This window comes from Bombus vosnesenskii, unplaced genomic scaffold, assembly GCF_011952255.1.
Source record: "Bombus vosnesenskii isolate JDL3184/JDL3185 unplaced genomic scaffold, Bvos_JDL3184-5_v1.1 scf7180000013273, whole genome shotgun sequence".
NCBI classification, from domain to species: Eukaryota; Metazoa; Arthropoda; class Insecta; order Hymenoptera; family Apidae; genus Bombus; species Bombus vosnesenskii.
Genome location: NW_022882931.1, coordinates 1,906,884 through 1,921,227, shown reverse-complemented (window position 1 = coordinate 1,921,227; position 14,344 = coordinate 1,906,884). Strand labels below are relative to the sequence as shown.

Below are 14,344 nucleotides of genomic sequence, written 5' to 3'. Positions count from 1 at the left end.
GTCTGTCGAAATTATAGTTGAGACATTGTACGATCGTTATATAATAAAAATTCTACCAAATTCCTCCATGCCCGCTGTTGATATTTTCACGCAGATTTGTAAATTATTATGTAAAAAGTCGCATTGTCTAAGGTTGCAGTGGCCCAGTAAATATCAACGTTTTGTTCTCAAACGTAAATACATTCGACGTGTTCCCAACACAATTGCTGTATACTAGTAGTGGGGTGAGCGTATCGTTGATTGGCCAGTTTCAACAGAGGGCGCCTACCAGGTCCGGGTCGATGTTGCTAAAAGCTGCAGCAAATGAAGGAACATCAGTCGCTAGTACCTCCTCGATCTGACTACAGGCAGCTGTTTTCACTTCACAACGACACATTTCTACTTCGTTTTCACTTTGACTTTTAAACACTTTCGTGCATCCACAGTTACAGAACGTTAGGCGGATTTGCACGTAACATACAGTGAACAAAACATCAACAAACGCAGAGATTAGAAACAGACAATAGAGAGTCGACAGTTATATTCGAAGGTCTTTGGTGGATAAAATTAATCTGGCAAACCGGTTGTACGAGAACTGATTCTGCAGAGGCGACTCTACAGATTGTCCGAGTGAAACCACGTTGTCGTGGGCGGTAAAGGGAGAGAAAAGGAGCCAAAAAGGGTAAGGAATACCTTACATATAAATATACATAACTAAAGCAGAGTTGAAGTGGCGGCGAGAAGGGAACACCGGTGTGCTGGAAAACGGTGAGGCAGCACCGTGACTATGTAAACTACTAGCATATACTTGTGGCAGCGCGTGCGCAGAGTCGGACAACGTTTGTACCGACAATATTTATAAAGGTACATCGTAACGTGATAGATAGATCGTCGACGATCAAACAATCAAGTAAATCGAGGGTAAAAGAAGATTTAACCAAAGAAGAGGACAAAATCGGAGAACTGGGCTTTTCTTCGAGCATAGGCAAAGAAGCACGCAAACTGGCTCCAGAGGTGAGGATCAAGCAAATTGGAATGAGGGAGGACTTGTTGTCCATAATACGGCACACAAGCAGCGATCATTTTTCGGAAGAACTCTAGCCGAAGATTGGCCAACAAAACGGGTAAAAAGGAGACTAGCAATAGACCACTGTTTCCGAGTATTTTATACGAATAGAGGGCTCTTGTTTGCTGGATATTTCAAGCAAAAGCGTTACCAGGATCGCTTTCATTCTCTTCCTGTAATTATCGATTTCTCAACTGGTCTACCTGTTGGCTTGTGTTTTCCTGAAGGGAAATCAAAGACCCCAATTTAAATAGTTTATCGTCGGGTTATGCCCTGGGTTGCCGCCTGTCTCGACCTGTTGGCGGCACCGATTCTGGGTTACTGTCTGGCCGTGAGGAAACTTGCACTGCAAGCCGGCTTTTTCCAAGAAGAAACCAACAAACCGATCATAACACAAACGGTGAACGCAACCAATACGTCGACTATACAAAAGGAGACTTCATCGTGCGCTGATACGATGGCACCAAGCGTCGAGGAACAGCGCCAAGGTAAAACGATTAAATGGAACACTAGTAATATGAGTTTCATCTAATTGATATTATTTACTCGTACAGTCACACCATGTTCGATATATTCGATAGGTAACGATGTTATTGAATAGCAATTCAATCGGTAATCAGGTTGCGAAACATTCGATGGGGAACGTTATTTATTTCTTATCTATCGAAAACGAAAGCATCGGATTACTGTGCGTTATGCAATGCAACAGTCATCGTAAAAAGTTGCACGGAAATGCAATATGCAAACGAAATTAAAAAATACCACCTGCGGGAATACCGGATGAAATAATGGCTTTTTTCATCGTTTGTTTTTCTCATTCAAACGTATTACGCTTTTTCGCTCGTTCTCTTTGAATTTCTCGATTCGTGTCAGACAGATCTTTAGCTATTGCACCGAAATTCCCACGAAACCAGGCCACGGTTTCACGAATCTGTGATCGCCACTCGTAATCGGAGTGGTGACTATAAATAAAACGCGATTTAAATAGATATCCGTGTCGTGTGTTCGAAACGCGTGCGACGAACGAAAATTCAACGCGTAACAAATAACTTAAAATTGATAAACTTGTTGTTTTCATTGAACTCGCATGGAAAATGAAAACAATAAACAAAGAAAGATTCACAGCATAAAAACGGAGAATCTGTACATAGATTTGCACTTGTCACGCTATCTGAGAGATAAATTTATCGCGAGAGGTAAGTTTACGGCTTCTAATAACGGAGGTCTGTCGTCTAAAAAGTTAGTATGCATTGATAAAAAATATTTTGTCCTTTTCCATTTATCATCAGTCCAGTCGGACCAATTAACGTGCACCTTTCAAAGAGGCGTTTCTGTCGCCTAAGGTTGTCCCCGGTTTTCTTTTAACGACGATAAATTGCGTGTCAATGAAAAACGCGACGGGTACAGTCACACAGTTCGCAAAAGCAGAAAAGATCACGAAGGTCAGCAGGAGTCAGAGATGTAAACGAGAAAATTATGGTAATGACATGGATTATCATGATCTCTGCGATTATCGTAATCTCGTCGCAGGGGAAAATCGTTTCTCAACCTCCTGCGTTGCTACTTTTTTTTATAACTATACATAATTAGCTATCCGCGATTAAAAGATTCAATTATGGGAACTTCGCATTGGGTTCTTTTTGTATTCCTTTCATTTACAATTAAAGTCTCTGTATTCACAAGTGTGTCTGAATATTAGAAGATAAGGGGTTAATCAACACTGGAGAAGGAATTGCGTGGTCCACGTTTCTTCTAAACGTGGCCTCGAACACAAAAGCTGTTATTCGCGAATGAATGGAGATTATTCAGTACCAGTCACCGAAGGACGTCGAAATATCGTATGACAAATTCATCTTATTGCTATTTGTGGTAACATAAATTAAGCACAACAAAATTCTCGATGAGATAAATTAAACCTTCCAGGTATCCTCGATCTTTGAATATTGACACGTGTCTGATATTTTTAAATCGGCAATCGGCATCGTACCACATAGAACCTTCACTGATATATTCTAAAACGCGCTATTAATATCGTTATTTAATTGAACTTAAACATAGAATCATTTGAGACAACGATGTTTTTTTGACAACGTGGATATTGCTGGTAAGAATTCGTCACTCGTTCCAATGTTTACCTCGCGATAAACCGTGAAAGAATTTAATGAGACAGAGGAAGAGGGAGAGGAAAAAACGAGAGAAGCGAAAGGTAAAATTTCTTCAAGGATATCCCATGAGGGATATTATCTTAGCTCGTGAAACGGCAATGTGCACATTGCACACCGTACAAGTTATGTACGCCAATAAGACAGAAAACTCCACGATGGAGGGTGTGTCTCTTGTGTTTCTTTCAACTGCTACTTTCGTGATCAGCCGTGCATGTAGTCGTTACACGTGCATTACCATCAACACACACCAATTATTTGTATTGTCCTTGTAGATACGCACAGCTTATAAATATAGAGTGACAAAATAGTAGCTGTTGTCAGCTGTGAGAGAGTTGTATCTTATATCGTAATACGTTCTACACTCAGTTGACGCAAATGCTCCTTATCTCAGAGCACGGTGGTTTCTTATCAAAGGTTTCGTTTCTTTTTTCTATATCTCAGTAACTAAACGATCGTACCAGGTCCCACGAGTATCTCATCTTATCAAACTCAAGTGCTTTCGAATTTTATAAAGCTTCAATAATTTAAGCTCCTCTCTATCGTATAATTCTGACAAGAGTTTTCGAGTACGATGAGTTCCAGAAATTACCTTGTTTTATCTAGTTCAAGTAGCTGTCAATTCAATTTTTCTTTTTCCTTTTACCGAAATACTGGAGGGAAATTTGGTGAAATGCGATGTAATGGTAGCCGACGTTGCAACGCTGTTCCGATGCAACGAAAGTGGTTTTCTCCACAAGACCGATTATCGATTTTCTGCCACTGACCTTGTTCTTATCCTGCGCATGAAAGCATATGGAAATGGCCGTGATCCATCTTCGCGAAGACGTAACGACGAGACGAGAAACTTAATTTCATAATTAATTACTGTATTCCGTCGACACAAATTTCATTGCCATTTGTTCGTAGATAAATAAATATTATCGACACGATATTCCATGGAATAATTTAGTATTCACGCATACCTTGGTAGCCGTAGCGTGGCGAGAGCACGTGCGTTGTTACAATCCAACGCTTGAATAATGAATCGAATGACGACACGTTTCAGGTCAACGTACCAACTGTTAAAGCTGGTTTCATGGGGATTCTCGATAGGTGATAGTACATTGTTCGGTATACGCGAATGATCGGTATTGATCCGTGTATCGCGTGTAACAGCTTGGTAAAGACGACACTCGAAGCTGCACTTCGAATTATAAAACAATATACATACATCGGTATATCATCCGATTGTTTGAGTTGAAAAACTTCCGTTTTCAATACGTTTTATTTTTCAAAGCGAAACGTGCGAATCACTTGTATAATCTATAAACGTGCATCGAAGTTCTTTTATCCACGGATCAAGGGGCCTAATTCGTAATTATTTTGTTGACACGCGTTAAGTCGAGAAAAACAGACACGCAAATAAAAATGAAGACAGATATCGCGAATTACGAAATCGTTTCGTGGCGTACGTGCTTCTGCTTATGGTAAAAAATCCACTTGGAGATTCGTTAAATTAGTCCAAATGTAATGACCTTTATCGCTTTTCGAACTTCGATTATTACGTACGAGAACATGTCGATTTGAAACAACACGCGATAACGCATATTTCTATCGCCATGTCGAATTTCGTGAACCCAGATAATTCGATAATTCTTACTCCATTTGAATTTTTTATATTGTAAACAACGAGTTAATTATAACGTTACAGACAGGTCGTCGTACGTATTTTCGTACTTGAACTTTAATCCTGCTTTGAACTTTCATTCTATACACCGCAATATCTTGCGTACGATTACATATCGATTACGAACGATTACACGATATATTATATAAATTATCACATGACATATAGAGTTTTGGAAAATATAGCAATCAAATACGTAGATCGCGGTTATTTATACGATTCTGAGAAATATAGAAAAATCCAAATAATTACACAATTATATAAAATATATATAAAAATATTAAGCTGTTTGAAAAGTTCGCAACATTTCTGAGAATTGATATGCTCTGTAATCGACTGCGATAAAATTGAAAGGGGTTAATTTATATTCTTTATAGGGGTTTCATAAATTTAATTTATATGAAACAATATTGTATTTTACATTCGATAGAATGTCAATTCGATGAAAATACATTTTCTTTGAACTTCACTACGAACTTTTCAACTAATATAAATATAGATAAATATATGAATTATAAAATTACTATGTTCAGCGAGTGAAACAAATATTTCGCATGAATGTCCGTATTCCAAAAATGAGAATAGAATGAGTCAGAATATCGACCAAACAAAAAACGAAGTTTGTTGTTGAGATTAATACCGCGAAAGAAACGACAGTCGCAAAAGTGCAGCCAAAAGCTCTCGTGCATGAGAAGAGAATTCTAAATATAAAGTTCACCAACGCTCGGTTTTTAACGTGGAACCCAATAGGAAGGCATCAGTACTCAGTTGAAATTCGCACTCTGAAGCTCGCGAGTTTGTCTAGCCGGTTGTGCCATTGAAACGCATTCGTTATTATTGATTCGTCATTAGTTGATGGTCGAACAGTGTTGTTAACGGTACATTGTAAAGAACATGTGTGTGATCGGTAAGGATTATTCTTCCATCGATCAATAGTGAAAAAGATTTTAATCTAAATGTACGGGTAAAAACCAGAACGCAATATAATACTCGCGTTTATCGAATCTTTTATTTTCACTTTTACGTTCATTGTTTCGTAGAAATCTAAATATTTCGTTCGACGAAAACAAAACAAAAATTTAAAACATCTTGTTTATAGCGCGCGAGAAAGAGTTCTTTTGTGAATCGAAGATGCGTCGGAGGGAAACGATAATTTTCTCACTAATTTCATTCTTACTACTATACAATCACATTGTTCGATTTTCTATCGAATTACGTCACATACGTTCACATTGTTAACGATCATTCGACTGTTGGCTGGCTTAAAAAACTAGCTTGGCACCGAGTCAAATCTATCATAGTCGTTTGGGTGCATCTTCTAAAATTGATCGTTATTATTATATTATTATACAGATAAAAATAACCGGATGCTACAATGAAATGCCTTAGAAAATATCTGACTTCTATTGTAATCGTGTATTGGCGTTATTAAATTTGTTCATCATCTGTACATTTATACTTGCGTCTTTGTTGCACAATCCTTTGTCTCCTTGAGGTTTATCAATGGCCATGCGTCTACACATCAGGCAAATGAAAATGCAATTAATTACACGAGTATATTCTCTTGCTTTCAGAACCCAAGGATAAAATCACAGTAAGGACGTCGGGGATAATGAAGTCTCCCCGAAAATTTTCAGGGGTTGTAATCGCGATGTGCGGTTTACCAGGTCGTGGAAAAAGCCAAGTGGCACAATGCCTTTCGCGCAGACTCAACTGGAACGGTGAATCCACTAAAGGTTGGGAATTTTGCTTTGTTTACTGCCGATTGCTACGCTCGAAGACGAAACCTGTTCATTAAATCATATTAGTCATCTTAAATAAGCGGTTTCGTAATATTATTTCCACTCGACCATCAATTATCTGTGTTCCTTTTCTTTTTTTTTCATTTTTAACTTCCTATTTCGCGGTTATATTATGTGTACAAGTTACGTGTCTGATCATTAATTCGTTAGTTTTTCATTTTTCCCATTTTTGTTTTTAACACGGTCATTAAGAGGATTTATTATATACGCTCAACAGACTTGTTACGTAAATCAACATTTACGGCGCTTCAAACAAATTTTAATTTCTATTTTGTAATGTATTACATTGTGCACTTTCTAGTTTAAAAGTAGTCTATAAAATACTACAGATATATATATTCTCTACATACGCATATACGTATACAAGATGGAGACTATATAACATGGTCGAAAAAAACATTATCTCATATTGTTTTTTTGTGAAATGCTAAATAATTGTTCTATGTTATTACGTCCCGGAACCTACCTATATTTCATGTATAAATAAAACTATATGTTTTATACTGCATTAATTTCGTCACACCATTGTAGTAACGATGGTAATAATAAAACATTTATAACTATTGATAAATAGTTATAATTAATTGTTAATTAAAAGTAATTATTCAAATTATGTATTGCTGCTAATCTTGGGACGCCGGTCACCGGTGACCTCGACGACGCCACGTCCAAGTTGAGTGCCGGTCACCGGTGACCTCGACAACGCCACGTCCAAGTTGAGTGCCGGTCACCGGTGACCTCGACGACGCCACGTCTAAGTTGAGTGCCGGTCACCGGTGACCCCCATGGCATTTAACGCGTTAAATAATGACTGAATGTTTCGCGAATTGAATCGATGAAAAACGAGAATCACAGGAAAAGTAGTGTAATTTCAATTTTCTCGAATGCTTCAAAATGACAAATGAGACATTGACAAAGAAGGGTAGTTTAGCTCACTACATTTTATGCCGTACTATTATATTGTTTCCATTTAACGATACGAACCTAAATCAAAAAATATCCAATTATTTAACCTCTCTTAGATCCTTCCAACAACTAATGAATTACATTTAATTATTACTTTAGTGATGAGGGTTAGCGACTACCGCAGGAAAAGGCTGGAACCATATGGAGAGGCCGTATCGCACGAGCTGTTTCTTCCAGATCATACGACGAACGCAGCGTTGAGAGCTCTGGCCCAACGAGACGCGATGCACGAGTGCGCTACATGGCTCGCAGGCGGGAATTCCGTAGCTGTAAGCATCAATTAGACGCATGACAAACGTTTAGTAAAGATGTGAAATTGAATAGAATCTGGAGATAAATTCAATATCGAAACGAGAACGCGTGCCGTTGCATTCGATCGAAAATAATCGCGAAAGTTCAAGAGATTTCAGTATCGAATCGAGAACAACAACACACGCGATTGTATTTGATTGAAAATAATTGAAAATAGTTGAGAAAGATCCGGTATCAACACGAGAACGAGAATACGCTCGGTTATACTTGATTGAAAATAATCGAAAAAAGTTGAGAAAGATTCAATGTCGAAACGAATGGAAGCACGTGGGATTGCATTTGATCGAAAATAATAGAACAGAATTAAGAAAGAATTTTAATCGTTGCGCATTTAAAGAATCCGAAGAAGAAACACGTGTTTTTTTTTTATTATTATATAACCGAGGCTGCAAGAATAGATTAGAATATTAGACCGGTCAAGGGTCGTATTTATACATAGATCGCGCTAACGGTGGACGACGCGATTAACCCGAGGCTAGTCAAGCCGGTCTACCTTTCTCCGACCGAACCGAATCTCGTCGTACGAGTTTTACCTGGCTTAATATTTTTAACAACATGTACCAACGTTTCATGATAGAAACCGCGATAGTTCATGGTGTTGAAAGTAGCTTAAGATCGGCTCGTTATTTTCTCGATATTATACGCTTTAGAAATAGTCGAGAATTGAACAAATATGACACGCTTTCTATATGAAGATTACAACGGTAAAACGTGTTTGTGGAAACTATGTGGAAACGCATCTCAGATATTATAGGAAACTAATTATTTAATTCTGGAATTAACGGTGCATCTTTCTTTCCAAATTATAACATATTGAAATATTCCTATTTATTCTAATTTATCGTATTCTTCCTGTGTGGTCTTGATATATAAGTTAACAATAAGAGAAACGAACATGTAAATTCATATATAGGTTACTCGCCATAATTATTAGGACATCTACACGTTATAAGCATCGATTGGAACACTTTGACACTTTTCTTTATCTGCTATATCTTACATTATAAGGTACATATGACGCGAATGAAACAACAGATTTATAACGAAATAACTAGAAACGAAAAGCACTCCATTCATATTAAATATCAATATGTGCCCTAATATTTATGGCCGGTGTTCTTAATTGAATAAAGCGATAATTAATTTTGACGAAGGACTTGCAGCAGCATGAAGACGCTTTCAGTATTTAAGTTGCATTTATTGGAAGAGAAAAACATAGGTATAGGTTTTATATTCAAATGTGTTTAAATAATACAAATATTAGTTTAGATCATGAATTTATAGCGCGCGTCAAAATATGATATAGTTTTGGTTAATTTTAACTTGCATTCTGCTGGTTTACACAAATTATTGGAAAGCTACCTCCTTGTTGCAGCAATCTCTTCAAATATACAATACAAAGAAAGATAACTGAAAATCGATATAGTATAATGTCTATTTAAATAAAACGCGTAGGAAGAAATATACTGAAATTTGAATTTGCGAGTCGTCACAGTTAGTTGCAAAGAGTTTTCCTGTTTGAAGATTCTGGACGCCACGCTGGTGATGCGAGCGCAGCGCGCCGAGGTCTTTGACTATTTCTCCGGGCAGCTCGGTTATCGCGTCCTCTTCATCGAGTGCGTTTGCAACGATCCGGTTGTACTGGAGCGAAATTACAAGGAGATATTGCGGTACAGCGCTGACTATGTTGGCATGGATTCAATAACAGCCGAAGAAGATCTACGATTGAAGATAGCTCATTACATTCGATCTTACGAGCCAATGGATGAGAAGACGTATCCACGAATCCGTATCGACACCGGCAGCATGGACATCGAGTCCTGCAATGTGTCAGGCCACGTGGAGACAAATGTCCTTGGATATCTTGGAAGCGTCACTGTTGAGTCGCATACTCTTTATTTCTCTCGGGTTGGTAATCCATCAAATTTCACATTTGTCATCGTTTAATCCTCATCTCAAATGTTCTAATCCTAGAAGCCCAGTCTTAGCGTCTTTAGTCTTAATTAAAAGAATTTTTCGACAAGTGATAATGATAACGATAATGAAGAAACGTGTTTGTTCTTAGATTACGAGCTGAGTCAAGGACAATTGAGCCAGGTCGTGGCGCTTGCAATTATTGAAAAGATTAACGTACATAACTGAGCACGTCATTTAGCATGACGAGCCCTCAATTGTTTACATACAACGTGTTTTAAAAACATACGTATATGTATACGTAAAAACATACATATTGTATTTTTAAAATCTTGTTATCTTATCAGGGCTTGGTTCCAAAAGTAATTTCTTTTCATCTGATTGTAATCTTATCATTACTACGCCTCTCTTCTTGAATGTAACCAGAATATTCTACGATTTGGTAAAATTAAAGCTCTCTCTCTCTCTTGATTACAGCACGGCGAAAGCGAGTACAACGTATTGGGTAAGGTTGGTGGTGACGCAGTTTTAAGCGCACGTGGCGAGAGATATGCACAAGCGTTGGCCACCAAGTTCAACGCAATGCGTATTCCCGACCTGCGCGTGCTAACTAGTCGCCTTCGAAGGACTATCGCGACTGCTCGTGGCGTGGAAGCGCCCCAAGAACACGTGGCAGCACTCAACGAACTCCACGCCGGTATCTGTGAGGGTTTGTCTTATGAAGAGATGCAGGAACATTATCCGCAGGTAATTTCAAATCAAATACTTTCCTCCTCGAAATTTCGTCACTGCTTGCATTGAATTCCGTTTCAAGTGTTGTTGACCAAAGGATTACTCAGACACGGCCAGTAGATTAGCGAAATAGCGAGTGAAGATAATTTATACTTTGAAGAATTACTACGGATGATTAATCGAAAAACGTGTAAATTCGGCTTCACTCGCTACTTGCCTAAACTTCTGGCCATATTTAAACGAGCCTTCACTCGGTTGGATTTATCAGTCCCTAGCTCTAAGAGCTTTAATTTATTTGTGTAGTAAATGATAGATAGCTGTAACAGCTATCATTGTAAGTTTTAGGATATCAAATATAAGCTTTTTGAACTAATCTAATCATATCAGTATTATGTTAGAAACATTGTACTATAATTGATACATTAAGATTGATATTTGATAAAAATTTCCCCAGTGGTCGATTAGTTATTGCAGTTATAATTTGTATTTCGATAAGTTTGTGATCCTAGATATGAAATATTTATTATCTATTAGGTTTGTTAATTTACTGCTCTAAGCGAACAACTTTCAATCGTAACTTGGAAAGTGAATAATAATATAAACTTTGCGGATGACCCAGGCATTGAATACTTGGCCACTGGGGAAAAGTATCGAGTGACTTAACGTCTGCGTTAACAGTCTGTAACTGATTAAAACTCAGTTGTATGCAAATTTATCCACTTACGTCCACGAAATATTTGCTTGACTAATGAGTGTTGACTTTGGAGTTTAAAGAAATATCCCAGTCAAGTAAATAGCACATTCACGATGATCAAAATGTTTCACGTTGCCAGATCGAATTCAATCAGTCTGATTAATCTGGACGAAGTTTTAGAATACGCATAAATGAATATTATAATTACAATACAAAGTTGACGTGTACTTATTAACCGTGTATTATAACGAAACTTAAAATCATACCATGATTTGAATATTATATCGCAGGTCTACTTTATTAAAGTTTATATTTAAAACTAGCCATTGTCCTTGACTTTGCATAAGCTAGGTTTTAATGCTTTAGGGACCTCGATGTACGAACTATTCCATGACTTACAAGCAAAACTATATACTTTAGTATATAGCACATAGATAGCGTATATACCTTCTATATCTCTAAACCAATGCTTCTGCGTAGGAATTTGCATGGCGCGATCAAGATAAGCTGCGCTATCGTTATCCATGGGGAGAAAGCTACATCGACGCCATGCACCGCGTGGAACCGGTTATTGCTGAATTACAGAGATCCAACAACATCTTGGTCGTGTCTCATCAAGCTATTCTGCGCTGCATCATCGGCTTCTTCACAGATAAAAAACCGGAAGAGGTGCCTTACGCTGAGGTGCCACTGCATACCATCATCCGAGTCAGCAGCCAGGGTTACAATTACAAGGTGGACTTCTTCAAGCTACCTATCGAGTGCGTGAACACGACTCGCGTGAAGCCCAATAATTGCAGCGCGGACAGAACCGCGGACGATGCTCTGCTCACAGTCCCAGCACATTTCGACATACCAGATCCTTGGCGAAATCTTGGCAGCGGACCCACTCTCGTGCAACAACACTGAGGAACCGCTCGGGGATCCACGATCATGTCGAAAATTCGATGTCTGTTTGTTTGTAACCCCTGGAGCTTTCAGCAGTGATGTCTTCTTGGAATATTTTTGCTTTTGAATTCAGGCAGGGGATGAAGATTTGAAATATCATGCAAGTGATGGATTGAATATATTTTTAGTATGTATATAAGTATAAGTAGATCGCTTTAAGGTATCTTTAAGAATTACAGATTCGATGAGACGGAAGATGATGATATTGGAGTCAATTCAGAATATATTTTTCGATAAATAGATTGGATAGATCGCGTGAAAGAAACAACATGTAGGATCGAATAATTGTTATCGAGGCTAGAAATTTATTTCTGAAATTTTCGTTTTCTCATAAACCCTGAGAAACTTTGGTCGTTTCAACTTTGACTTGTTTATCGTCGAGTTCCGTTACCTTCGCGGGATGTACTCCGATTGTCGCGTTTTTCCTCGTTGATTCTGTTCCCATTGGCAATAATTTAGTATCCTGCTGCTGGAGCCCTCTATACGTTATGTTTAAGCAGTTTAATTTTAATAATCACATACAAGTCAAATGTTATATTAGCTGTGTAATATGTCACAGACGACTATCGCAACAAATATCTTAATTGTACATTGTGAAACGCAGAAAGACAGGCAATCTTGCGAAACATGTCTCTCGTATTAAATTCTATTTCAAAATATTGACATAAAATATACAACGAACATACGAAAGACAGCCTTTTTAGTATTGTACTATTTATAGGTGATAGAATTTTAGATTTATGTATTTTCGTTTGCTTAGTTCCTAGCACAACGATCGTAAGCCTTGAGATTTGGACGATATTAGGATTTTTATTACTGTAAAGTACAATTGAAGGATACTGTATCGTAGCGTTATATAAAGTTTGACTATAAAACGGACCTGATATCATTGTTAACAAGGAAATAACGAATATTGTATTTTTCGAGTGTGTATGAGTGTTCGAACGATAAATGTATATTTTTACGCACAGAATCAGCGATATACTGTGCTACGCTCTCGTTTAAGAAATGTCAAAGTAGCATTCGAGCAAAGTATTTTTCTCTACGAAGGAAAGCGCGAGAAATAATCAACAGAGGTTCAGATCAACAGAGATTAAGAAAGAAAAGAATCGATATCGAATGGCGCCTTCTTCCGTCGATACACTGTTACGTTTCACTTAGGGTTAGATTCTATCTCGTAGACCGCATAAATGTGCATAATATTTTATTAGGCATCACGTGGAAATCTTCGAGCAATCTATTTATCCAAGACAAGTTCGAGGATTCGCAAAATGTGAATAGAATAAAAAATAAATAAGCCTTACGAAATTAATTTATTCTGAGATGAATTAAGTACGACAGAGAGCAAATTAATTTTTTATACAAGTCAAGCAAGCGATTATTTGTCTTTGATTCGCGCGTAACAAATGGCACAAGTTATCTAGTCCATTCATTGCTGAACATTCTGGCGTTCTTTCTTTTCTCTTTTGCTATGCGGGCGTCGAAATAAAAAATTATAGAGCGTTCTAAATGTTAAGTCGTATTAATACCTTTTAAACTCCTTTGTTTGTTTGTTTTTTAATTGTATATTAAGAATAAACGTTTTTTACAAAATATCGTGGTACCTCTACATTCCTCGATCAATCTTCGTATGACTCATCGTAAATTATCATCTATGCGATAATCAATTTTAGCATAATTAAATACCAGTTAATTTATAATGCAAATACATTTACGGGTACATATAGTTAATATATGAAAATAATTCACATCGTGATTTCCCTAACATAACTTCCGCAATTAACATTCGATGACTCGTGTGTATGACTAGAATGATTCAATAGAAACAGGTACAGCTTTGAATAAGTTTGACTAGATAAAAAGTGGTTATGAAGTAAACTGCGAACATGCATTTATGAGAAACTTATGAACGTACGTAATATGCAGAGATATATAAAGTATGTAAAATAGAGTAGTCGTTAGAATATTTAGTAAAGCAAGTTTCTGCTTAGGTTGCATTTCTTTACCGGCATCCATAAAAATATGAATTTGTATAAATATTCGCAGTTTACTATTCAAGACCCTGATGGAAGCTTAGACAAAGTCTTAACCATAGATCTT

General features: G+C 37.4%; 1 protein-coding gene across 3 annotated transcripts; it reads left to right on the top strand.

The window, feature by feature from the left end:
- The first annotated feature begins 303 nt into the window (after positions 1-303).
- Positions 304-13,760, top strand: LOC117231671 (6-phosphofructo-2-kinase/fructose-2,6-bisphosphatase 1-like). Of its 3 annotated transcripts, none has more exons than XM_033490321.1 (6): positions 305-1,533; positions 6,451-6,612; positions 7,744-7,913; positions 9,481-9,864; positions 10,348-10,617; positions 11,777-13,760. In XM_033490321.1, the coding sequence occupies exons 1-6, from the start codon at positions 1,314-1,316 to the stop codon at positions 12,203-12,205; spliced, it is 1,635 nt and encodes a 544-aa protein (XP_033346212.1). In that variant the 5' UTR covers positions 305-1,313; the 3' UTR covers positions 12,206-13,760. The 3 variants fall into 3 exon arrangements, with proteins under 3 accessions (XP_033346213.1, XP_033346212.1, XP_033346215.1); XM_033490324.1 differs by lacking the exon at positions 305-1,533 and adding an exon at positions 5,621-5,783; XM_033490322.1 differs by lacking the exon at positions 6,451-6,612 and having other exon boundaries at positions 304-1,533.
- Positions 13,761-14,344: the final 584 nt, after the last annotated feature.